Source organism: Pan paniscus, chromosome 14, assembly GCF_029289425.2.
Source record: "Pan paniscus chromosome 14, NHGRI_mPanPan1-v2.0_pri, whole genome shotgun sequence".
NCBI lineage: Eukaryota > Metazoa > Chordata > Mammalia > Primates > Hominidae > Pan > Pan paniscus.
In genome coordinates, this window is record NC_073263.2 from 97,484,869 (window position 1) to 97,510,481 (window position 25,613).

At 36.5% G+C, this 25,613-nt stretch overlaps 1 protein-coding gene across 1 annotated transcript in view; it reads right to left on the minus strand.

Annotated features, from left to right (window-relative positions):
- The window catches only part of UGGT2 (UDP-glucose glycoprotein glucosyltransferase 2), a 251,160-nt gene that overhangs the window by 158,397 nt on the left and 67,150 nt on the right, over positions 1 to 25,613 (minus strand). Inside the window, exons 9-12 of the mRNA XM_003832030.4 lie at positions 23,534 to 23,633; positions 21,003 to 21,063; positions 10,100 to 10,191; positions 7,581 to 7,731 (exon numbers count right to left, since the gene is read on the minus strand). Of these exons, the coding sequence (XP_003832078.1) occupies positions 7,581 to 7,731; positions 10,100 to 10,191; positions 21,003 to 21,063; positions 23,534 to 23,633 (404 nt within the window). The remainder of the gene's footprint in view (positions 1 to 7,580; positions 7,732 to 10,099; positions 10,192 to 21,002; positions 21,064 to 23,533; positions 23,634 to 25,613) is intronic.

The window sequence follows — 25,613 nt, forward strand, 5'->3', positions numbered from 1 at the left end:
CAGGAAAAAGGGTTCAAAGGACTTACAGTTCCATATGACTGGGGAGGCCTCACAATCACGGTGGGAGGCATGGAGGAACAAGTCACATCTTATATGGATGGCAGCAAGCAAAAAGAGAGCTTGCTCAGGTAAACTCTCCCTTATAGAGCCATCAGATCTCATAAGACTTATTCACTATCATGAGAACAGCATGGAAAGACCTGCCCCCATGATTCAATTACCTCCCACTGGGTCCCTCCCACAACACCTGGGAATTCAAGATGAAATTTGGGTGGGGACACAGCCAAACCATATCACTGATGAACACAGATGCACAAATTCTCAACAAAATACTAGCAAGCCAAATCCAAAAGCATATCAAAAATATAATACACCATGATCAAGTGGGATTTACCCCAGAGATGCAAGGATAGTTCAACATACAAATCAATAAATGTGATACATCACATCAATAGAAGGAAAAAAAACCATATCCTCTTAATAGATGCAGAAAAAGAATCTGATTAAATTCAACATTCATTCATGATTAAAAACTCTAAACAAACTAGACACCAAAGGAATATACCTTAGCATAATATAAAGGCCAGAAATGACAAACACACAGCTAACATCATACGCACTGTGGAAAAGCTGAGTTCTAAGAACTGCAACAAGACAAGGATGCCCACTTTCACCCCTCCTATTCAATGTGGTACTGGAAGTCCTAACCAGAGCCATCAGGCAAGAAAAACAAATGCATCCAAATTGGAAAAGAGGAAGTTAAACTGTCCCTCTTTGCACACAACATGATTGTATATCTAGAAAAACCAAGGACTCCACCAGAAAATTCTTAGAACTGATAAATTCAATAAAGTTGCAGGATATAAAATCAGCACACAAAAATCAGTAGTGTTTCTATACACAAATAATGAAATAGCCAAAAAAGAAATCAAAAGGGTAATCCCATTTACAATAGCTGCAAAAAATACTTAGGAATTAATTTAACCAAGGAGGTAAAAGATCTGTACAAGAAAAAATTGAAAAAGACAGAAATAAATGGAAAAACATCCCATGCTCATGGTTCAGATAAATATTAAAATGATGATACTGCCCAAAGCAATCTATAGATTCAATGCAATCTCTATTAAGATATCATCATTTTTCAGAGATAGAAAAAAAATCCTAAAATTTGTATGGAACCAAACAAGAACCTGAATATCCAAAGCCAAAACTGGATGCATCACACCACCTGATTTGAAAATATAGTTACAGTAACCAAAACAGCATGGTATTGATATAAAGACAGACACACAGACCAATGGAAGAGAACAGAGAATCCAGAAATAAATTCATGTATTTATAGCCAATTGATTTTTGATAAAGGTGCCAAGAACATACATTTGGGAAAGGACACCCTCTTGAATACATGGTTCTGGGAAAATCTGATATCGATATGCAGAATAATGAAGCTAGACCACCATCACTTACCATGTACAGAAATCAACTCAAGATGGATTAAAGACTTAAACATACCCCAAAGTATAAAACTACCAGAAGAAAACATAATGCAAACACTTTTGGACATTGGTCTAATAGGTAAAGATTTTATGGCTAAGACCTCAAAAACACAGACAACAGAAGTAAAAACAGACAAATGGGAAAAACCTTCTGCACAGCAAAGGAAAAAAAATCAATAGAGTGAAGAGCAAGCCTGTTCGATGGGAGAAAATATTTGCAAGCTATTCCTACAGGGGCTAATATCAAGAATATACAAGGAAGTTGAACAACTCAACAATAAAATAAACAATCTTATTTTTAAAAGAGCAAAATATCTGAATTTCTCATAAGAAACCATTCAGGACATAGGCACGGGCAAGGACTTCATGTCTAAAACACCAAAAGCAATGGTAACAAAAGACAAAATTGACAAATGGGATCTAATTAAACTAAAGAGCTTCTGCACAGCAAAAGAAACTACCATCAGCGTGAACAGGCAACTTACAAAATGGGAGAAAATTTTCGCAACCTACTCATCTGACAAAGGGCTAATATCCAGAATCTACAATGAACTCAAACAAATTTACAAGAAAAAAACAAACGACCCCATCAAAAAGTGGGTGAAGGACATGAACAGATGCTTCTCAAAAGAAGACATTTATGCAGCCAAAAAACACATGAAAAAATACTCACCATCACTGGCCATCAGAGAAATGCAAATCAAAACCACAATGAGATACCATCTCACACCAGTTAGAATGGCAATCATTAAAAAGTCAGGAAACAACAGGTGCTGGAGAGGATGTGGAGAAATAGGAACACTTTTACACTGTTGATGGGACTGTAAACTAGTTCAACCATTGTGGAAGTCAGTGTGGTGATTCCTCAGGGATCTAGAACTAGAAATACCATTTGACCCAGCCATCCCATTACTGGGTATATACCCAAAGGACTATAAATCATGGTGCTATAAAGACACATGCACATGTATGTTTATTGCGGCACTATTCACAATAGCAAAGACTTGGAACCAACCCAAATGTCCAACAATGATAGACTGGATTAAGAAAATGTGGCACATATACACCATGGAATACTATGCAGCCTTAAAAAATGATGAGTTCATGTCCTTTGTAGGGACATGGATGAAATTGGAAATCATCATTCTCAGTAAACTATCACAAGGACAAAAAACCAAACACCGCCATGTTCTCACTCATAGGTGGGAAATGAACAATGAGAACACATGGACACAGGAAGGGGAACATCACACTCTGGGGTCTGTTGTGGGGTGGGGGGAGGGGGGAGGAATAGCATTAGGTGATATACCTAATGCTAAATGACGAGTTAATGGGTGCAGCACACCAGCATGGCACATGTATACATATGTAACTAACCTGCACATTGTGCACATGTACCCTAAAACTTAAAAGTATAATAATAATGAAAAAAATATAAAAAAAGAAATTATACAGATGGCAAACAAGTATATAATGTTCAACATCACTAATTATTAGATAAATGTAAATAAAAGTGACACGGAATATCATTTTACCCCAGTTAGAATGGCTATCATTAAAAAGATAAAAGAATAGCAGGTGTTGGTGAGGATGTGGAAAAAAGGAACTCTTATAGATAGTTGCTGGGAATGTAAACTAGTATAACCACAATGGAAAACACTATGGAGATTCCTCAAAAATCTAAAAACTGAACTACCATCCAATCCAGCAATCCCATTATGAGGTATTTTTTGAAAGGAAAAGAAACCAACATCTCAAAGAGATACCTGCACTTGCCTGTTTATTATAGCACTATTCACGATAGCAAACATATATAATCAACGTTAAGTGTCTATCAACAGATGAATGGATAAAGAATATGTGGTATATATTCACAATGGAGTATTATTTGGCCACAGAAAAGAATGAAATGTCATTTGCAGCAACATGGATGAAACTGGAGGTCACTGTGTTAAGTGAAATAAGCAGATACAGAAAGACCAATATCCTGTGTTCTCACTCATAAGTGGGAAATAAAAATATTGACCTCATGGAGTTAGAGTAGAATGATAGATACCAGAGGCTGGGAAGGGCATGCTGGTGGGAGGGGTTGATGAAGAGAGGTTAGTCAATAGGTACAAACAGTTATCTATACAGTTAGATAGAAGGTATAAATTCTACTATTCAATAGCAAAGTAGGGTGACTATAGTTAGCAGCAATATATTACATAATTCAAAGTAGCTAGAAAAAAAGACTTAAAATGTTCCCAACACATAGAAATGATAAATACTGCTAGTGATGGATACCCCAAATACACTGATTTCATCATTACACATCTTACATACATAAGAAAATATCACATGAATCTCATAAATATGTAAAATATTGTGTATCAATTTAAAAAAACAAGAAACTATTTTCTTATGATCATGTAAATAATACATACCCATGGTTAAAAGTTTGGAATTCACAGAAGAACATGATGAAAAAAATTAAAACTACCCATTAAACCACACCACCCATTAATGCCTTAAATTTTGATGTATTTCCTTCTGATCTTCTGCCCATATTTTTACATGACATAATTCTATATTTTTTACTTAACAGAATCATTATCTTTTTTTTTTTTTTTTTTTTTGAGACGGAGTCTCGCTCTGTCGCCCAGGCTGGAGTGCAGTGGCGCGATCTCGGCTCACTGCAAGCTCCGCCTCCCGGGTTCACGCCATTCTCCTGCCTCAGCCTCCTGAGTAGCTGGGACTACAGGCGCCCGCCATCACGCCCGGCTAATTTTTTGTATTTTTAGTAGAGACGGGGTTTCACCGTGTTAGCCAGGATGGTCTCGATCTCCTGACCTCGTGATCCGCCCGCCTCGGCCTCCCAAAGAGAATCATTATCTTAAGTCATATTTATAAACATAATTTTCATGTCAATAATACTCGATTGTGTGAATGTAAAATTTATAACGCTTCTCTGTTAGATAACTAGTTTCTACTTTGTTTTCAAAATATGTAGTGATAATCATATCTTTGGGCACAAAGCTTTTTTTCCATTTCCCACTGTTTTTTTTATGATAGTTTCCAGGAGAGAAATTACTAGACAAACTATGTATCGTTATAAGGGCACCACAGGCATAACCTTTTTTTTTTTTTTTTTTGAGATGGAGTCTTGCTCTGTTGCCAGGCTTGAGTGCAGTGGCACCATTTCAGCTTACTGCAACCTCTGCCTCCAAGGTCCAACGTATTCTCCTGCCTCAGCCTCCCAAGTAGCTGGGACTACAGGCACGTACCACCACACCCAGCTAATTTTTGTATTTTTAGTAGAGACAGGGTTTCACCATTTTGGCCAGGATGGTCTTGATCTCCTGACCTCGTGATTTGCCCACCACGTCCTCCTCAAAGTGCTGGGATTACAGGCGTGAGCCACCACGCCCAGCCCCCACGCGCACCCCCACCTTTTTTTTTTTTTTTTTTTTTGAGATGGAGTCTCGCTCTATCGCCCAGGCTGGAGTGCAGTAGGGTGATCTTGGCTCACTGCAACCTCCACCTCTCAGGTTCAAGCGATTTTCCTGCCTCAGCCTCCCAAGTAGCTGGGACTACAGACACGTGCCACCACACCCAGCTAATTTTTGTACATTTAGTAGAGACGGGGTTTCACCATGCTGGCCAGGATGGTCTCAATCTCCTGACCTCATGATCCGCCCACCTTGGCCTCCCAAACTGCTGGGATTACAGGCATGAGACACTGTGCCTGGCCAGGCATAACTTTTTAAAAGGATATGCTGATTTACACGTCCTCAGTTAAATTCTAGTTTTTATCAATAGGTACTGAGATATTATTTCATAGTGGTTATTATTAGGGTATTTACATTTTTATGTTATTGTAAATAAATCATTATCTTCCAAATAGATCTTGAAAGAAAAGCTTTTGATCTTTATCATGTCATGTCAAACCCATTTTATTAAAGCCTTTTATTATAGCTTTCTTTGAGGAGTTTCAGTTATACGATCTTGTCATACAACACTTTTATTTCCTCATTTCTAATAGTTACTCCTTTTATAATAATATTAAATCGTAAGGATAATTATATTGATCATGTTGTAATTGTAATGCTTCCAGAGTTTCATCATTAAAAATGATGTTTTTTGTTGTTTTCAGATAAATAGTTACTTATTCATTTAGGGAATATTTATATTTATTGAGTACCACTAAAACCAGGGACATAATGGTAAGAGAAAAAATGAAAAAATTTCTACCTTCAAGAACTTTATATATAGCCTAATAAAAAACAGATATAAAAGCATCACAGGATAAATGTAAAACTATAACTGTGCTAAGTATACAAATGGATTAATAGTTCTGACATATAATGTATGTATATGTGCTGATATAATTTGGATACTTGTCCCCACCCAAATCTTACATTGACTTGTAATCCCCAATGCCGGAGGTAGGGCCTGATAGGACGTGTTGGGTCATGGGGGCAGATCCCTCATGTCTTGGTGTTGTCTTTGTGATGTGACTTCTAGCAAGACCAGGCTGCTTAAATGTATGGCACCTACCCTCCAACACTCTCTCTCACTCCTGTTCTTGTCATATGAGATACCTGCTCCCTCTCTGCCCTCTGCTGTGAATTAAAGCTTCCTGAAGCCTCCCCAGAAGCCAAACAGATGTTGGCACCATGCTTCCTATAAACCCTGCAGAACTGTAAGTCAAGTAAACTTCTTTTTTTTATGAATTACCCAGTCTCAGGTATTTCTTTATAGCAAGGTAAGCATGGCCTAATACATGTGCTGTACCCATACATGTATACATGTATGAAGAATCACATTATACACATATACGTGTGTGTGTATGAAAGGGTTAACTCAACAGGCTTGGGTTGCTCACACCTTGGATATTCCCAAGAAGGGTCTGTTTACATGACTGTCTCTTGGCTGGGTCCTGATAATTAAGCTCTTGGAATGTTCTGACTGATAAAAGAGTGTTTTGCACAGTTAGGACCCTGAGCCATGCTGCAGCAGTTCCAGCAGTTTGTCTAAATAGTTTATACAATCTGAGTTATAATAAACATCTGCTTTTCCTCAGTCCGGAGATTCAGCCACTGATGGCAGGTACAGAGAGCCACTGTATGTCTACATGATGGATCGTCTCTCACAATCTTGAACTCAGGCTCAAGTAAGTGAGCTTCCCTGGTAGGAAGCACTTTGCCCACATTGTCACATATCACATTAAGCACACAACTCCACTAGGAGGGAACTCTTGGAAGCTTATACCTGGTTTACTCTGGACTTCACCCCTGCTGATTTTTTCACATCATTTTGCTCTACTAAGCCATAACCATGAATATAACAACTTCTGGGTCTTACAAGTCCTTCTAGCAAATCACTGGATTAGAGGGTGGTCTCTGGGGATTCTCTAACACAACATGTAGATTTAAAAAACCATCTGGATTGTTAAGGAAAGTTTCTCTCAGAAAGGGCTATTTCAACCTAACTTTGAAAAAGGGATAGGAGTTAACTGGATAGAGAAGAAAAAAGTGCTTTCTAAGCATGAGACAAAGGATAGTAGTGAAAAGAACGTTTCACAGTCTAAGAAATGAAAGGTGACAGCAGCCATCTGCAGCCTCATAGGCCATACTGAAGACCACTTCTCTGCTTAAGCAAGAAAGGGTGATATGATCAAATGTTTTTCAAAAAAATCACTTGGGCTGTAATACACACACCAGAACCTTTGGAGGCCGCTGCAAATTGTTTCGGCAGGACTTTCATCATGTTAAGGTAGCACTTTTATATACACCTCAGATTTTAACCATGTATTTGGTGTCTTGTTATTATTGTTCATGTGGTTATTCTGTTGTTATCTCTGAAGGTGGAAAGGACACTGAATGAGATTGAGTAGGTATTCTTGTGACAAAACAGAGACTATGAAGAAGGAGAAGGAAGCTGCAAGTGGGAGAGGAGATGGGTCTATAGTTTTACTTTCTCTTTTCACTGAGAACTGTTCCAAAATGCTGACATTTATCATCAGGCCTGCCGATACTTCATTTTATGTTAAGCCTTAAGTATACTACAGGTTTTAGAACAAGGAATAGCATAAGCACTTACCATTATAGAAGAATGTCGAATATCTAATACATAAGTATATTCCCAAATGTGTGAATTTAATTTTAAAAATTTGCTCATATCTTCCCCATTGATCCCAAGATTGCGAAGGCCATTCATCATTTTTCCTTCTAATTTCAGCATATCCAAAATACTATATATTCAAAGAAAAAAAGGTTTTATTTTGATTTTACAAATTAAAAACAAATGTTTTAAAGTTTGATAGACTTCTTAAAGCATTAGAAATGAGATTTTTTGGTATCTTCATTAATAGCAGGAAAAATATATTAAACTTATTAAGAAATAAGGCAAATAGTTCTAATTAGTTATCCAGAGTAAACTTACATAATTTTAGTGGTAGTAAAAACTTATTATTATATAAAAGATAAAACAACAAAGACTATTGTATTCTTTATCAAAGTAGTGAGGATATGATCAGCCCTGAGAAAGCCAAACATGAGAAAAAAATATTAGGTCACTCTTTTGACAAACCTACTACAAAAATAATGTAAGATCGAACAAGACATAAAGTATAAAATCCTAATACAGAGGAAGCTCCATTAAATCATGAAGTTCACATGTGTTTGAATACAAATTTAAATTTTTTATTACATATAATTTGAAAGTTCTTAAACATAATAGAAAGTATTACTGTAAACAACAACATCAACAATAACCCCACTGACAACAAATTGGGGAATCTAAATGTTTAAACTACTCTTCATCAAGTCTGTGGCTGAGGTGACTATTCAGAGGCAAAAATATAAAAGGGACTCTTTAATGGGCTAGAACAGAATGTTTTAATGTAGACATATAAGACCCTGATTATGGACTTCATCAGTCCTACTTGCCTTTCTCCCCAGTCAAAGTCACATGTTCTTACTGTCTCAGTCTCCCTGGGGGTGAGATGTAGGCCTTTATAGAACCAATGCTGATCTAATCCTAACCCATGGAGGCTCTGGCTCCTCCCGCTACTCTCAGGATCAGAGCAAGAAGGGCTGGGCCATGTATGGGGCATGTTATTGGTTCTCCACAACCCAGTAATGCAATGGCTGACAGGAGATAGGAAGGGAGCACAAAATAAATCCTTTACTCCTGTTCTTTCCCCACATGGACAATTCCAAAGTATTGGCTGCATAAAACCTCTCTCTATATAATGTCTCTGTAATATGACATTTTACTTCCATTTCCTTATTTTTCTCCATTCATCTTCCTCTTTGCATTAATTTTATTCCACATCCTCTGATCTTTTTCTGAGAAGTTTTTTGATTATGCTATCCTAAAAAATGTCAGAAGACACAAATATTCTCACATTTTGTCTCTTCCTCTTTTAAGAGAATCATGGTAGCACTAAGCAGTGATCAAATCAATGAGGAATAACAATGTAGCACACATCCTGCAAATCACTAATGACCAGGTGTAGGAGCTGGGGGGTTTTATTTTTTTAATAACCTACAGCCTTCCTAAATTATACGTGAAAATATTCCTGCCATAAAAATTTCCTCATACACTACCTTAGAAAACTTTCTAAAATCTACATACCATTTCACTACTTCCTTTAAACCTGTTTTCACTGCTGCTGGGCACATATATAATTTTTGTTCCCCTAAAATCTACAGGCTAGCATTTACAAACTTCTCTACTCTTTCTATATGTATTATATGTATCTATCTTATTATTTTTACAATACTAGGTCCAAGAATTCAAGTAACTAAAGAGAAAAGCCCCATTTGAGATAAAACTGTAAAAAATGTTCAGTAAAACTACTTCTCAGTCTTTCCAATATATTTTCCAACGTATTTCCAAACTGGTAAGAACTTAAATAAACAATTCAAATAATTTCACTTCAACAAAAGTATATTCAATTGAATTAAAACTGAACATCTGAATTAAAGTATCATGTCTCCTAAGTTCATCTAATGTTTCAAATATTAATTTTAATGTAGTTTTATGTTTCTCTATAAAAGTAACTCTTCTGTTTGGCCCACAACTGTAATTTTGGGTGAGTGACCATTGATAAAGCAAGGACTTCCTAATTCTGTCCTGTTCAAAATTCTGAGCAAAAAAATTTTGAAGAATTTTTTTTTTTTTTTTTGACAAGAAACCAGATAGCATCCAGCATTCAAATACAAGCATTTTAAATTCCTCTTGTCAATTTCTGTCTTCTGGGGAAATACCCCATGTTGACTTCAGTTCCTATCTGGTCTCTAGTTGTTCAGTCCAGTTCCAAATAACTTCTCTGCTAAATCATCAATCTACTCTTCAATAAAAGACAGTTTAGAATAACAAAGTAATTATAGGTCTAACCCTCATCCAAACAAATATCTTGACTGTTTCTCCCAGTTCTGATATTCTAAGACACTTTGGGCTTGCCCATTTTGGTAGAAGAAAGCTGTTTTGTACAATCAAAAACATGTATTTATCTTTAAAGCGATCTTCATATTTTGACTTACACTAAATTCAAGACAATGTTTACTTTTATATAAACCATAGTTCATTTACAGCAATAATTTAATACTTACCTAAAAGGGTCATAAACATCCATATCAACACGAAGGCCATTTATAAATAGACGAGCATCGCCTGGCTGAATTTTAAATCTAACTTGAAGATCCTTGAAGTAGAGCAAAGCAATAGTTAACCAGTGATAGAACAATAGTGACCTATATTAGGGGTCACCATATTATTTCTATAAAGAGTCAGAGAGTAAATATTTTAGGTTTGGCAGGCCATACAGTCTCTGTTGCAATTATTGATCTCTGCCTTTGTATCTTTAGATACTATGTAAACAAATGGACATTGCAATGTTTATTGTAAAAATTAAGCTTTTAGGCCAGGCGTGATGGCTTACGCCTGTAATGCCAGAACTTTGGGAGGCCGAGGTGGGTGGATCACCTGAGGTCAGGAGTTCAAGACCACCCTGACCAACATGGTGAAACCCCATCTCTACTAAACACAAAAAATTAGCTGGGTGTGGTGGCACATGCCCGTAATCCCAGCTACTTGGGAGGCTGAGGCAGGAGAATCACTTGAATCCAGGAGGCGGAGGTTGCAGTGAGCCAAGATTGCACCATTGCACTCCAGCCTGGGCAACAAGAACGAAACTCCATCTCAAAAAAATAAATAAAATAATAAATAATAAATAAAAATAAAAATTAAGCTTTTATTTATAAAAATAGGTGGCAGACCATATTTGGCCTAAAGGTAGCAGTTTGCCCAGCCCTGATCTCAGTGATGGGGGGAATCTTAAGATAGATTAGAGATAAAATTCAATACCTGAATATTCTGATTTTACAATACATGATATTACAGTTCTAATGTTACAATAATTACTTATCTACATTTCATATAATGTGTGTATGTGTACATATACAATTTGCTAGTTGGCACATTCCTATTTCTTGAGGCAATGATATGCCAAAAGTAAAACTTTGATTTATGTGTAAATATTTGGAGCTCACTCTAAATTCATAAAAGTTTCCATTAAAGCTATATTTGAATTTTCACTGTCTTTCATTCAGTAAACATTTCCTGAGTGCCTGCTATGTTCTAGAAACATCTCCAGGCGCTAGAACAGTTAACAAAAGTAAAAAGGGGGATGTTCTTGTCACTAAAGCAAAGCAGTCAAGATCACAGTGTAAGTATCCAGTATGGTTGTCAAGATCACAGTGTGAAGATCATGCTTGGTTTAATCCTGATCTTTCTACTTATTAGCTGTTAAGATTTGGGCAAGTTCAAATCACTTTCATAATCCTCAGTTTCCTCATCTATAAAATGGGAATAATTATATCTATCTCACATGTTTGCTATAGTTTAAATGTAATATACATCTATGTCTTGTCACCTATAAAGTGCTCACAAATGAAAGCTGTTATTATCAGGTATTAGGAGGAAAAACAACCAGTGTATTTCAACATCATATGGTAAGTCACATAATAGGGACTTGTGTGAACTACTCTGTAAAGGCAAAGGAAGCAACTAACTTGAAGAGATTCAGAGAAAGCTTGACAATGGTGAATTTTTCTGTATGATTATCACTCAACAGATGAGCTACACACAGAGGAGGGAGAAGAAGAACTTAAAGTATTTCTACTTGTTTTATACAGAATACTGGCAAAAGATTAAACCCTGATATGAAAAGGTTCAGAGGTAAAATTTTTATTTGTCTTTAGCTACTTTAGATGTGCCTATCAAAGTTAATTAAGAAATCTATATTCCAACTTCAAAATCTACAGATGCCTAGTGAATTTATATTTCCTGCTGTTTTCCCCCAATCTGGCATCGAAACTTCACACACCCTGATTGAAGCTTTCTCCAGCACCTCATACATTCGTTTTAGTGGAGCTCAATTGTAAATACAAAGTACACCAAGCATGCAGATCCATATTAAATTGCTAAATCCCTCAAGACTGTTTATGTCAGGCCCAGGGCCTTGAACAATAATGCTCAGAAAACAGGTAACAGACTGAACTCAGCAAATCTGCTTGCTCAAACACTGTCAGAGAGAAGAGGTTTGCCTATCAGAGATAAGTACTTACAAATTCTTCTCTTTCCTCTGCCCCAGAGAGTTAGCCTTAAGTCCTGAAAAACTAGTGCATATTTGAGTATGTAATTTAAGGTGGCCTTTCTTAAATGAGGAGTAAGAATTCAATTTCTAGCAACATGATGAACCAAAGATCCAAACATTTTCTTACTAAAAGTATCAAAATGCTAGATTTAAATATTAATAATGAGACTGGGTGCGGTGGCTCACACCTGTAATCCCAGCACTTTGGGAGGCTGAGGCTGGTGGATCACTTGAGGTCAGGAGTATGAGACCAGCCTGTCCAACATAGTGAAACCCTGTTTCTATCAAAAAATAGAAAAATTAGCTGGGTGTGGTGGTGCATGCCTGTAGTCCCAGTACTCGGGAGGCTGAGGCAAGAGAATCGCTTCATCCCAGGAGGTGGAGGTTGCAGTGAGCTGAGATCGCACCACTGCACTCCATCCTGGATGATAGAGCGATACTCTGTCTCAAAAAAATAAATATGAAAAATGTCCCCTAAATGCGGCTCTGAGTTGAAGAAAGTATTCACCTAAGGACAGAGAGGAAGTAGGAATATGAATATAGAGGTGTAAATAAACACTAAAGACCTTGCCTGGAGGAAATTTAGAGCTTCCTAGATGACCTAGGACTTGGGTTTTTAAGGGCCAATCTCAGAAGAACAAGAAATTTAAATCCAGGACCCACATCCAGATATCCTTATGCACACATAAAGTGCTACACTTATGGTAAAAAGGTGAATTAGAAAACAAAATGCTCTGCAGTAACAGCATAGAAATTTGTCTACCTCACCTTGGTTCTTGGTGGAGGAAGAGTAAGTCTCCCAAATGAATTCATGGCCTCTAGCTTATTTTCATATGGGTTTGGAGCTGGATTTCATACTATATTTATAGTCCAAAAAACTTAGATTTTTGTATTTAAAGTGCAATTAAACTAGCAGCCCTCTTAGGCTTGAGCAGAAATAAATGCAAATCCTAATGAAGAAATATAAGCTCATTTTTCCTTAAAGAAGAGGGAACCCATTTATTCTAATATGTCTCTTTAATAACCAATGGAGCTGAGCTATTACCTGAAGCTAAAGAAATTCCAATTGATTGGATCTCAGAAGACTGGTTGAGATTTACAGTGTTAAAATGGTTTATAAACATGTTTGGGTGTTCCTAAGGTGAAATGATACACACTCTGAAATTTAAATTTTTCTTAAAAATTTTATTTTTAATTTTCACGGGTACATAATAGTTGTACACATTTATGGAGATCTTGTGATATTTTGATAGAAGCATATAATGTGTAATGATCAAAGCAGGGTATGGGATATCCATCATCTCTAATATTTACCATTTCTTAATGTAGGGGACATTCCAAATCCACTCTTCCAGTTAAAGTATACAATAAATTAATGTTAAGCATAATCACCCTATTATGCTAATGAATAGATCTTATTCCTGACTGTATTTTTGCACCCATTAACCAACCCCTCCTTATTTTCCCCAGCCTCCAATAACCATCGTTCTACTCTCTACCTCCATGAGATCAGTGTTTTTAGCTCTCACATATGAGTAATAACTTGTAGTATGTCTTTCTGTGTATGGCTTATTTCACTTAACATAATGTCCTCTATTGTTGCTAAAGATGACAGGAGTTCTTTTTTATGACTAAATAATATTCCATTGTGTCTATGTACCAAATTTCCTTTATCCACCCATCCATTAATGGACACCTAGCTTGAGTCCATATTTTAGCTATTGTGAATAGTGCTTTAATAAACATGGCAGTGCAGATATCTCTTTGATATACTAATTTCCTTACTTTTGGGTATATATCCAGCAGTGGGATTCCTGGATCATATGGTAATTCTATTTTTCATTTTTTTTGCGAACCTCTATACTGTTTTCCATTGTGGCTTTACTAATGTACATTCCCACCAACAGTGCACAAGGGTTCCCCTTTCTCTGTATCCTTCCCAGAATCTGCTATTTTTTTTGTTTTAGAAAAAAGCCATTTTCCATACTGTCCAAAGTAATTTATGGATTCAATGCTATTCCCATCAAGCTACCATCAACTTTCTTCACAGAATTAGAAAAAACTACTTTAAATTTCATATGGAACCAGAAAAGAGCCCATATAGCCAAGACAATCCAAAGCAAAAACAACATAGCTGGAGGCATCACGCTGACTTCAGACTATACTACAAGGCTACAGTAACTAAAACCGCATGGTACTGGTACCAAAACAGATACATAGATCAAAGGAAGAAAACAGAGGTCTCAGAAACAACACCACACATCTACAACCATCTGATCTTCGACAAACCTGACAAAAACAAGCAATGAGGAAAGGATTCCCTATTTAATAAATGGTGCTAGGAAAACTGGCTAGCCATATGCAGAAAACAGAAACTGGACCCCTTCCTTACACCTTATACAAAAACTAACTCAAGATAGATTAAAGACTTACATGTAAAACCTAAAACCATAAAAATCCTAGAAGAAAACCTAGGCAATATCATTCAGGACACAGGCATGGGCAAAGACTTCATGACTAAAATACCAAAAAGCAATTCCAACAAAAGCCAAAATTGACTAATGGGATCTAATCAAACTACAGAGCTTCTGCACAGCAAAAGAAACTATCATCAGAGTGAACAGGCAACCTACAGAATGGGAGAAAGTCTTTGCAATCTACCCATCTGACAAAGGTCTAATATCCAGAATCTACAAGGAACTTAAACAAATTTACAAGAAAAAACAAACAACTCCATCAGAAAGTGAGCGAAGGATATGAACAGACACTTCTCAAAAGAGGACATCTATGCAGCCAACAAACATAAGAAAAAAAGTTCATTATCACTAGAGAAATGCAAATCAAAACCACAATGAGATACCATCTCATGCCAGTTAGAACGGTGATCATTAAAAAGTCAGGAAACAACAGATGCTGGAGAGGATGTGGAGAAACAGGAACACTTTTACACTATTGATGGGAATTTAAATTAGTTAAACCATTGTAGAAGACAGTGTCGATTCCTCAAGAATCTAGAACCAGAAATACCATTTGACCCAGCAGTCCCATTAGTGGGTATATACCCAAAGGATTATAAATCGTTCTACCATAAAGACAAACGCACACATATGTTTATTGCAGCATTATTTACAACAGCAAAGACTTGGAACCAACCCAAATGCTCATCAATGATAGACTGGATAAAGAAAATGTGGCACATGTACACCATGGAACACTATGCAGTCATAGAAAAGAATGAGTTCATGTCCTTTGCAGGGACATGGATGAAGCTAGAAGCCATCATTCTCAGCAAACTAACATAGGAACAGAAAGTGAAACACTGCATGTTCTCACTCATAAGTGGGAGCTGAACAATGAGAACACATGGACACATGTGGCCTGTCAGGGGGTAGGGGGCAAGGGGAGAGAGAGCATTAGGACAAATACCTAAAGTATGCAGGGCTCAAAACCTAGATGATGGGTTGACAGGGGCAGCAAACCACCATGGCACACGTGTACCTACGTAACAAACCCGCATGTTCTGCATATGTATCCCAGAACTTAAAGTAAAATTAAAATTAAAAAAAGAGCAAACTTACAAAAAAGAAAAAAGCCATTTTAACAGGTGAGACACTATCTCATTGTGGTTTTGATTTGCATTTCCCTGACGATTAGTGATGGTGAGCATCACTGTTGGCCATCTGTATGCCTTCTTTTGAGAAATGCCTATTCAAATTTTTTGCCTATTTTAAAATTAGATTACTCATTGTTTTGCTGTTGTTTGAGCTCCTTATATATTCTGGTTATTAATCGCTTGACTGTTGAATAATCTGAAAATATTCTGTCCCATTCTGTAGATTTTCTCTTTGTTGACTGCTTCCTTCTCTGTACAGAACATTTTTATCTTGATATGATCCCATTTGTCCAAATTGCTTTGGTTGCCTGTGCTTTTCAGTTCTTACTCAAGAAATCTTTGCATAGACCAATGTCCTAAAGCATTTCCCCAATGTTTTCTTCTAGTAGTTTCACAGTTTCAGGTCTCACATTTAAGTCTTTAACCCCTATTGATTTGATTTTCGTATATGGTGAGAGATGGGGGTCTAGTTTCATTCTTTACGATTAAAATTTGAAGTCAAATCAGATATAAATCTTAATAGAAATGTTGTCATTTTCAGAATAAGGAATAAGACAAGATAAGACTTAAAAAGTATGATTTACAGATGTAGTTTTGAGAGATGATGTTCTAATCTAGGTAATGTCTCCAGAACTCTGTATAATTCTCACACAAAGTAGTTAGAAATAATTAGAAGCAACATCAACTTTTATTTGGGTAAGGTGCAATCCTTTATTTGAATATCTGCATTTTAGTTAATTCAAGTATCTGCATTTGGTTCATTAAGCAATTATGTAATTGAAATTATTTGTTCCACTCTGCTGAATCAAAAAAAGTTACCTGACCACCTGATCATATCCTCATTTTATTTTGAAGCAAATAAAAAATGTCATGGACTATAATTTAACAATTCTTGCAGTAAACAACAAAGACATATGTTGGGTTGACAATTTAAAATCACCAAAAGCAGATTCTGGCCACTCACAGCAAATTAACAACAATTATGAACTTCCAAAGGAAATTTGCTGTACTTTGGAGTTAAAGCAGTCGTCTCCTAAATAAAACCAAACTCAAATTCAGTTATACAACTTGAGCATCGTCATAGTTTTTGTATAATCTTTGCTTGAGTCCCAAGTCAAAAACTATATAAAAAGCTACACTAGAAGAATTATGCCAATCCCGGCACCCTTCACCCGTTTCATCCCTGGCTCTTATAGGCAAAATTTTCCCCCAAAGTTTCTTCTCCATCCTCTAGTATTTCTTCATGCAAAAACTAGAATAGGTAAATATATATTCTCATTTCCCCTGGTCTCTTACGCAAAAAAAAAAAAAAAAAATACAGACTTGCTTACAGAATGCCCTGCCAACTTTTTGAAATCTTTCTTTCTCAGTTTAATTCTGATCTGTATTTTTCTTATTATGAGTAAGGAAAGATTGTTATTATATATTTAAAGACCTTAAATTAAAAAGGACAGCAGAGTTAGCAGACAGCCCAGAGTGGGAGAAAATCTTCACAATCTACACATCCGAAAAAGGACTAATATCCAGAATCTACACAGAACTCAAATCAGCAAGAAAAAAAAATCCCATCAAAAAGTGGGCTAAGGACATGAATTAGACAATTCTCAAAAGAAGATATACAAGTGGGCAACAAGCATATGGAAAAATGCTCAACATCACTAAGTATCAGAGAAATGCAAATCAAAACCACAATGCAATACCACCTCACTCCTACAATAATGGGTATAATTTAAAAAACCAAAAAGTAACAGATGTTGGCACGGATGTGGTGAAAAGGGAACACTTTTACAATGTTGGTGGGAATGTAAACTAGTACAATCACTATGGAAAACAATGTGGAGATTCCTAAAAGCAAATCTACCATTTGATCTAGCAATCCCACTACTAGGTAACTGCCCAGAGAGGGGGGGGGAAAGTCATTATATGAAAAAGATACTTGCATATGCATGTTTATAGCAGAACAATATGCAATTGCAAAAATATGGAATCAGCCCAAATGCCCTATACATACCACGGAATACTACTCAGCCATAAAAAGGAATGAAATGGCATTTGTGCAACCTGGGTGGAATCGAAGACTATCATTCTAACTGAAGTAACTCAGGAATGGAAAACCAAACATCATATGTTCTCACTCATATGTGGGAGCTAAGCTTTGAGGATGCAAAGACATAAGAATGATACATTGGACTTTGGGGACTCGGGGGAAAAGGGTGGGGGGTGGCAAGGGATCAAAGACTACACATTGGGTACCAGGTACACTGTTCAGGTGATGGGTGCACCAAAATCTCAGAAATCACCACTAAATAACTTATTGATGTAACTAAACACCATCTGTTCCCAAAAAACCTACTGAAATTAAAACAAACAACTGATCAAAGTAGATGGTTTGGGTTTGGCTTGGTTTTTAACCAAAGCCTTTGCGCCCTCTAGTGGGAAGATGGAGCAGCCCAGCATCCACAGTGTGTGCTCTTCAGAGCTGGATGTCGCTTTGGAATCAAGATTCTTGGGAGGCCAAGGCGGGGCAGATTACCTGAGGTCAGGAGTTCGTGACCAGCCTGGCCAACATGGCGAAACCCTGTCTCTACTAAAAATACAAAAATTAGCCGGGTGTGGTGGCGTGTACCTGTAATCCCAGCTACCCAAGGAGGCTGAGGCAGGAGAATTGCTGGAACCCGGGAGGCAGAGGCTGCAGTGAGCCAAGATCATGCCACTGCACTCCAGCCTGGGTGACAGAGCAAGACTCCATCTCAAAAAGATTCTTTCTGTTTCCTTTTATATTTGTGGGCAGGATGTTTCTTTTATTTATGTATTTATTTTAAACTAAATGTTTCTTATCTCCTCTACTTGAAGGTCATATCCTCTTTATCTCCTTAAGTAATAAAGCCAGGAGCTCTGCAGTACCCCCAAGTGAGAAAAATTATGCTTAAGACACTTTTGTTTTAGTTTAGTCCCAGACCCAGAGGAAAATCCTTCAAATTTCTTAAGTAAATCCTTAAAAAGTGTAATTTACACCAGAGCAATTGACCTGGTGTAAATAAACTGCAGCATGAGAAGAAGAAGAAAAAAAGACCATTATTACTTCTTTTTTCGGTGAACATTTTGTTTACATGTTTTGCAGGAAATGTACTTTTCGGTTTGTATGGATAAGATGCTGTAACAGAAACACATTTCCAGGGCTTTCTCATGTCCAATCCGTGTGCAATGCAATTGCAATGAATAGTCCAAGATTTTCTTACCTTCTCATCACAACCACCCTCTTCCCCAAGGTTGGAACTTCAGTTTCTTTAATTACTTCTCCCACATCCCATGAGCTAGTGGGTAACATGGACTGCTAGTCCAAATACCCATTTAGCCTAGATTAGTTACATGAAAGACATTATCATCCTTGTCTTTCTCTTTTCAGTGTTCTCTGGAAGTAGTAGGTGATCAAGAAGACTATCTGCAGTGTCATGATTATTTAGTTTACTAAGTTCAAGATTTCTTGCTCTGCAGTCAAAGCTCATTTCAAAACTCTTTCACTGCCAATTCCAAATGGCTGACAGGTAGATAAGGTGATGGCCATAGTGGCCCTGAGTAAGCTGGCATACTCAGGTTGCCAGCATGGTTCTGATATAGCAGTTAGGAAGAAATTATTTAGGCAGATAGTGAGTCCTCGGTAAGGTTTTCCTTTTAATGAAAAGCCGCCCCCAAATCATTTTATTTTCTAACAAAGAACAGCCTGTAAAATTGAGCTGCAGACATAGGCAAGCAAGCTAGAAGCTTGCATAGTTAAATGCTGGCATTGTGCCAGTAGGAACAGGTTACCTGGGACCAGGCATGTTCAAAACGGCAGCTCCATCTTCCCTTCTTTCCAGTCCACATGTACAGTAAGAAGCAGATAACATGGCAGCAGCCAAGTGGAAAGCCCATATGCATAATAGGGTGGAGTGGTCAGCCTTCCCCGTGCATTATGTAAAACATCATACCTGCTCCAACCAATTTGTGGGCCCTATGTAAATCAGACACCGCCTCCTCAAGCCTATTTGTAAAATCCAGTGCACTCTGTAGGCAGCCCAAATTCCCATTCAGGTGCCCCTCTCTCTCACAAGAGAGAGAGAGCTGTTCTCCTTTCTCTTTCTTTTGCGTATTAAGCCTCCACTCCCAAACCCACTCCTTTGTGTGTCATAAGAAAACAATCCATTCTGCATGAAGAATGGTAAGAACAATTAGGAACATCATAGAATGGACCAATACCACAAATCCGTTTTGAAGGATACACAGGAATTTGTAAGGTGGTCAATGAGGCAAAGAATGTCCCAGGTAGGAATGATGTGTTGTGGTTCCTAACACCTGTTCTCCAATGAACTATGCATCTTTTTCTTCATTACCATCATTGTAGTTGTCATCAAAACAGCTGACATTTGTTGACAGCTCACTCTGTCTCAGTATGATGGGCACTGCTGGCTGGCTAAGTTAGCACCATACCCAGGCCACTTCTCCTTTGCTTCGTTACTAGAAAAGTAAACACTAGCTTTTCTAGCTTCCCGCGCAGCCTAAGGTGGCCACATGGCAAAATCCTCACCAATGAGATAGAAACCAGTCTGCTAAAATGTTCCAAGAAGGCTTTAGTGAGGATGAATGTGGTTGGTACCATCCTCCCTGCCTCTTTTGGCTTTAAATACAGATAAGAAGTGAGAAAAATGAACTCCTAGTGTTTAGGGCCCTGTGAGTCTGGTATGATACTACTTAAAGCCAAACCGGTCCTATGTAATAAAGCCAGGCAGTGGTGTAAGCACTTTACAAATACTAACACAACTAGAATTATTTGGGGTCTATGGATAATTTAAGATACCATTTGGCAGAATCTTATCAAACCACTGATACACTGTATTCTATCTGCTATAGGATTCTACCGTTCCAGTGGTCTAACACTGACTCAGTCTTCACAAGCTTTTAAGCAAAACTAATTACAAGAAACAGAATAATTAACTCACAGCCTTTATTCTTTATCCTATGAAGAAAACCATACTACCTCGGAAGAAATTCTGGAATATACTGCGAAATAAGTAGAAGGTATGTCAGAAAAGATTGGCTGATTAAATGCTCATATAGTTGACAATATAAAAATAGAAGAACACAGACTGTTTTAATAATCAAAAAAGCACAAATTACTATTTCCTTTTTTGTATGAATATTGAAGATCCAAAGTCGGAAACAGTGATATTAGTTGGGTAAATGTTTTAAAAAAGGAATTCAAACAAACCTTTTGATTTTCCTTTATTTCTTCTCTCATATGTTGATTTACAGCAATTCTGGTTAGAGATCTGGAAAAATGAATACTAATATAATTGATCCTTCCTTAAATGTTTAGAACTGATCTATATAACCCAATGTAATCTAATACTTTGGATAAGAAGCTAAAAACTCCAAATCCTTTGTGACTGAAAAGTATACATTTCCATATGGCCTAATTTAGCTTTCATTTGACAAAAGTATTCGGTTCAAGTGGAATGGAGGCTCTCAAAATTTCATGTGTACTAGCTGTATGCAGTATGGACTGTCATCATTTACTATGGCTTATTTTTTGAAAACACTTCATTGAAAAAGCTGTTTTGTGTTATTTTGCCCAATAGAGAAATTTTGTATGAAATTACCAATGTATAAGTACATGAATATACGTACATGAAGAATTTTTTAGTTAACCTGGGAACTTACCAGAGTAGAAATGTTCTAAAAAACTGAAATCATGGCTTTACATCACTCACTCTTTCAATTTTTTCAATTTGTTTATTAAAAACATTTTTTTAGAGACAGAGTCTCACTCTTCTACCCAGCAGGACTGCAGTGGCATGATCACAACTCACTGTAGTCTCGGGTTCCTGGGCTCAAGTGATTCTCCTGCCTCAGCCTCTCAATTAGATAGGACTACAGGTACACACCACCACATCCAGCTAATTTTTCAATTTTCTTCTAGAGATGGAGTCTTCCTATGTTGCCCAGGTTGGTCTAAAACTCCTGGCCTCAAGTGACCCTCCTACTGCCACCTCCCAAAGTGCTGAAATTATAGGTGCGAGCCATTGCACCCAGCCTATTCACTCTTGAAGAGTTTATAATTCACTTATAATTTAAAGACAGCAGAAGTGTTCAAAATACAGTTCCTATGGACTGTATTCAACTTGATAATTCCTAAACATGACTAGCTTTATACAAATTTTATAAATAGAATTAAAAAATTAAAAGATTGTTAATGCAAAGTTCTGCTTTAAGGAAAACTCAAGTAGAAAGGTGTACCTTGAAACAGCCCACAATAAGTATGTATTATTTCCTAAAGTTTGGCAGCATTGTGAGAAATTACAATTAAAAATTTAATAAGGCAAATTTTTCATTTATTTAGCAAATATTTCATTTCAACAAACATTTACAGATTGTCTAACAAGTGGTTTTAGAGATATGCTCAAGCCTACAATTTAGCCATTAAGCAATGTTAGCATATTTTATAATTTTTTCTTAATTACAGATTAACAGCAGAGTTTTGCATCAGAACCTCTGAACGGTTATACTGACTTAGCATCAATAGAGCTAATCAACTGTCTGATCAAGACTAAAGTTATTTTACCTTATTTGTATTTGATCTAATAATTTTTATAATGGCCATTAATTAAAAGTATTATGGCTAAACAGATATGACATTTATACACACCCATATATATTTCATGTTTTATTATATAAATGACGACTTCTCAAATTCTTGACATTTAAAGTTGACTGAAAGAGGCATATCAATATATTCATTCTTAATCTGTAAATAAGGAGACAAACTCCTTTATTTCAAGGTACCACCAAAAAATTCTTGGTATCTTGTAGCCAACCATGTACTATTTATTTACTTTCAAAATTAAAGAATACATATATTGAAGATTCTGTAATCTGTATGATGAATAAATGTACAAAATAGTGTTTGGGACAATAAGAGGCATAGCAATCATTCTATGCTTAGGAAGGTATGCTAAGCTAGTAGACTGCTCTCCAGTTCCTCTCAGTAAAACACCATCGTTGCCCACGCACTGCAACTTGTCACATATTTTATCTCTTTAGTATAAGCTAACTCATATTTTACTTGTTGCTAATTTTATACTCTGTCATCCCTAACCAGAATACAATTGCATCAAAGTTGTGTTATATAGCAAATTCTCATAATACGTGGTAACTTGCATTGCATGCACCGGTCTCTTTAAGCTATGCAAATGTATTTCCTATTGAAATGGAATATATGTTTAATGTAACATCAGTATTCATGGAAGCAGTTCAACGAGACATCCTCTTGGCAAAAAAGTACTCCACACAATATTCATGCAATTAAGACATTACCAATCATCTGGACTCTGAAAGGGTAAGAATATGATTTGGCAGTACTTTGGGCATAGACCTCCTACTTAGAATAATACTTTTTATCATCCTCCATAAGGGAAAGAAAAAACACTCCTTCATTATTTATTGCTTAAACAAGTTTTTCCTTAGATTACTATGCATGATTTTAGAAAATTTCTTAGGACTTTTTTTCCTATTTGCCTCTAACAAGAGTTCTACCTTGCAGTGCATACACACATGTATGCACAAGCCAATATTTTGCTCTAATAAAAAAATATATATATATTGAAAAGGCCCTGATTTCACAAAAGCTATATATACTAGAATTAATTGACACCTTCATGTTAAATGAAATCAGCTATTTTCATAAAACTCATTTAATAGAAAGAGTTATAGCTGCAATGAAACCTATAAACTTTAACATACCTGGCTTTTATGGGGAAGTTCTGTGAAATGTCTTTCATTAATTTAATGGCATCATAAACTGGAGCGGACATTATTTGAGAAGCTGCTTGAAAACTAAGATCTGGAAGGGAAAATATTATTAAGGAATCTAGCATAATATTAGACCTTTATAGACATTTCCATGAAATTGAAATACTTGACTCAATTCTTCTTGCCAAGTATTAGTATACAAACATGTTAATACTGTTACATCTGCATTTTTAAAAAGTTTTAAATGTAAAGTTATCACTTATTTCCAAATATAAGCTTTACACTTTTATGAATGACTATTTAATACCTCTTGTTTTCACAAATTACAGTATAATTTCGAGAGAGATATATGAAAAGAAATGCTCTCGCAAAGCTTTTTCTATACTTAAATGAAACATATGACAAAAAGTCAAAAGAATAATGAAGAGGAGTAAAAAGAGCTTTAAAGAGCCAATTCTGAAAAGACCTCTAAGAAAGCTCCACTGTGTTTAACTCAGTAAATAGAAACATTCAATTTCTCTTTCAACATTGTTTTACCTTTGTGCTGAAATAAAATCCTAAACTTAGTATTATTTTATCTGATATGACAATCCTATAAAAAGAAAAATGTGTGTTGCTAACTGTGGTTAGTTTCAAACATGTCAGAAGAATTCATCTTAGTATTATTACTTTGTCAAGAGTCAGAAAAGATTTAAAACTAAATTCTTTCATTACCTACCTCAACAGTGAGGCAGATTGTTTCTCCTTTAGCTTAAGGACAGGATACTCACCCCACCACTGAACCTAACCATCTGGATATCTTACAATGACTTTAAATCAACCTTTCAACACTAGTCTCATTATTTCTGAGTCCCATATTCAGCCCCAAAGTCTGCTTACATGTTTTATATATTCTCTCTACTCAGGCTCAAGCTAGAAATCCTAGAATTATCTTTGACTGCTTTTCACCTTCTAAATATTTATATGCCTTCTATCACTATTTCAGTAATGTCTACCTAGATTTCTTGCTTTTAGTCCATTCAAATACATCTTACACAGACATTAGGAAGTCAACTAGAACTAAGTTGACCATGCATACTCTTTGCTTAAAGGCCTTCAAAAACACCCCATCACTTATACTTTTCTAAATTATGCAAAGGCCCCTTAGAGAACATTTTGAAGGAGGCTTAAAACATAATTATACTTTTTAAAAAGTGCTAAAATAGAGACATAAAAAAGGATCTAAAAATAATTGAAGATACTAGAAAGAGACTATCTGAAATTATGGATTTAGGAATATAAGCTCTATTAGAACTTAGACAAGAGCTTCACAAACCATGCTAAGGGGTTTAAACTTAATACTTTTAATGGATGTGCATGAAATCAGTCCTTAATGATGCAAATGACTTGGCTAGCTAGTCCTATCAACCCCTTCTTACATTCAAAGTCTCTCCAGAAGTATTTACCTTGGAAAAACAGAACTTTCTCAGATAAGAGGACTGCATACTTTGTTTGCCCCCCGCATCCACTCTTTCCTGCTCCGGGCCCCCAAAAGGCTGGCCTATCTGAACTGCATCAATAAGCTCCCTTGCCCTCAGATTTCTAGTTAGATTCAGCCAATCCAAGTAACTAATATGGGATCAGTAAGCAAGAAAAGAGTAAGGAGTGGAATAGTTACTACCCAGATCCCTTCCATGATACACAGAGGGCAGTCCCTCGGGGTACTACTGCTGTGTCAAGCAGCTCTCTCGACACACTCTCCAGGTTTTGGTAACCACTCTCTCCTCTTGCTCCCTCAAGATTAGGGGTAGAAAATGTTTCCATCTAGTTGCAAATACTGGAATCGAATAATCCATTCCTTGTTGGTTTCCCTCAATCATGCCTGTCTCTGTAAAAAGTCCCTTTATTAAACTTTTTAGTTTGTGTGTGCCAACATTTTCCTGTGGGGACTAATGTAAGGCCACTATTTGATCAGGGATGTACAAGTGATAAAGCCTGGCTGATTTGACACAAGGCCAAAATCAGATTTTCATTTTAGAAAGATTATCTCAGTAACCTTATTGAGAATGAATTTGAAACTACTACCTCAGTT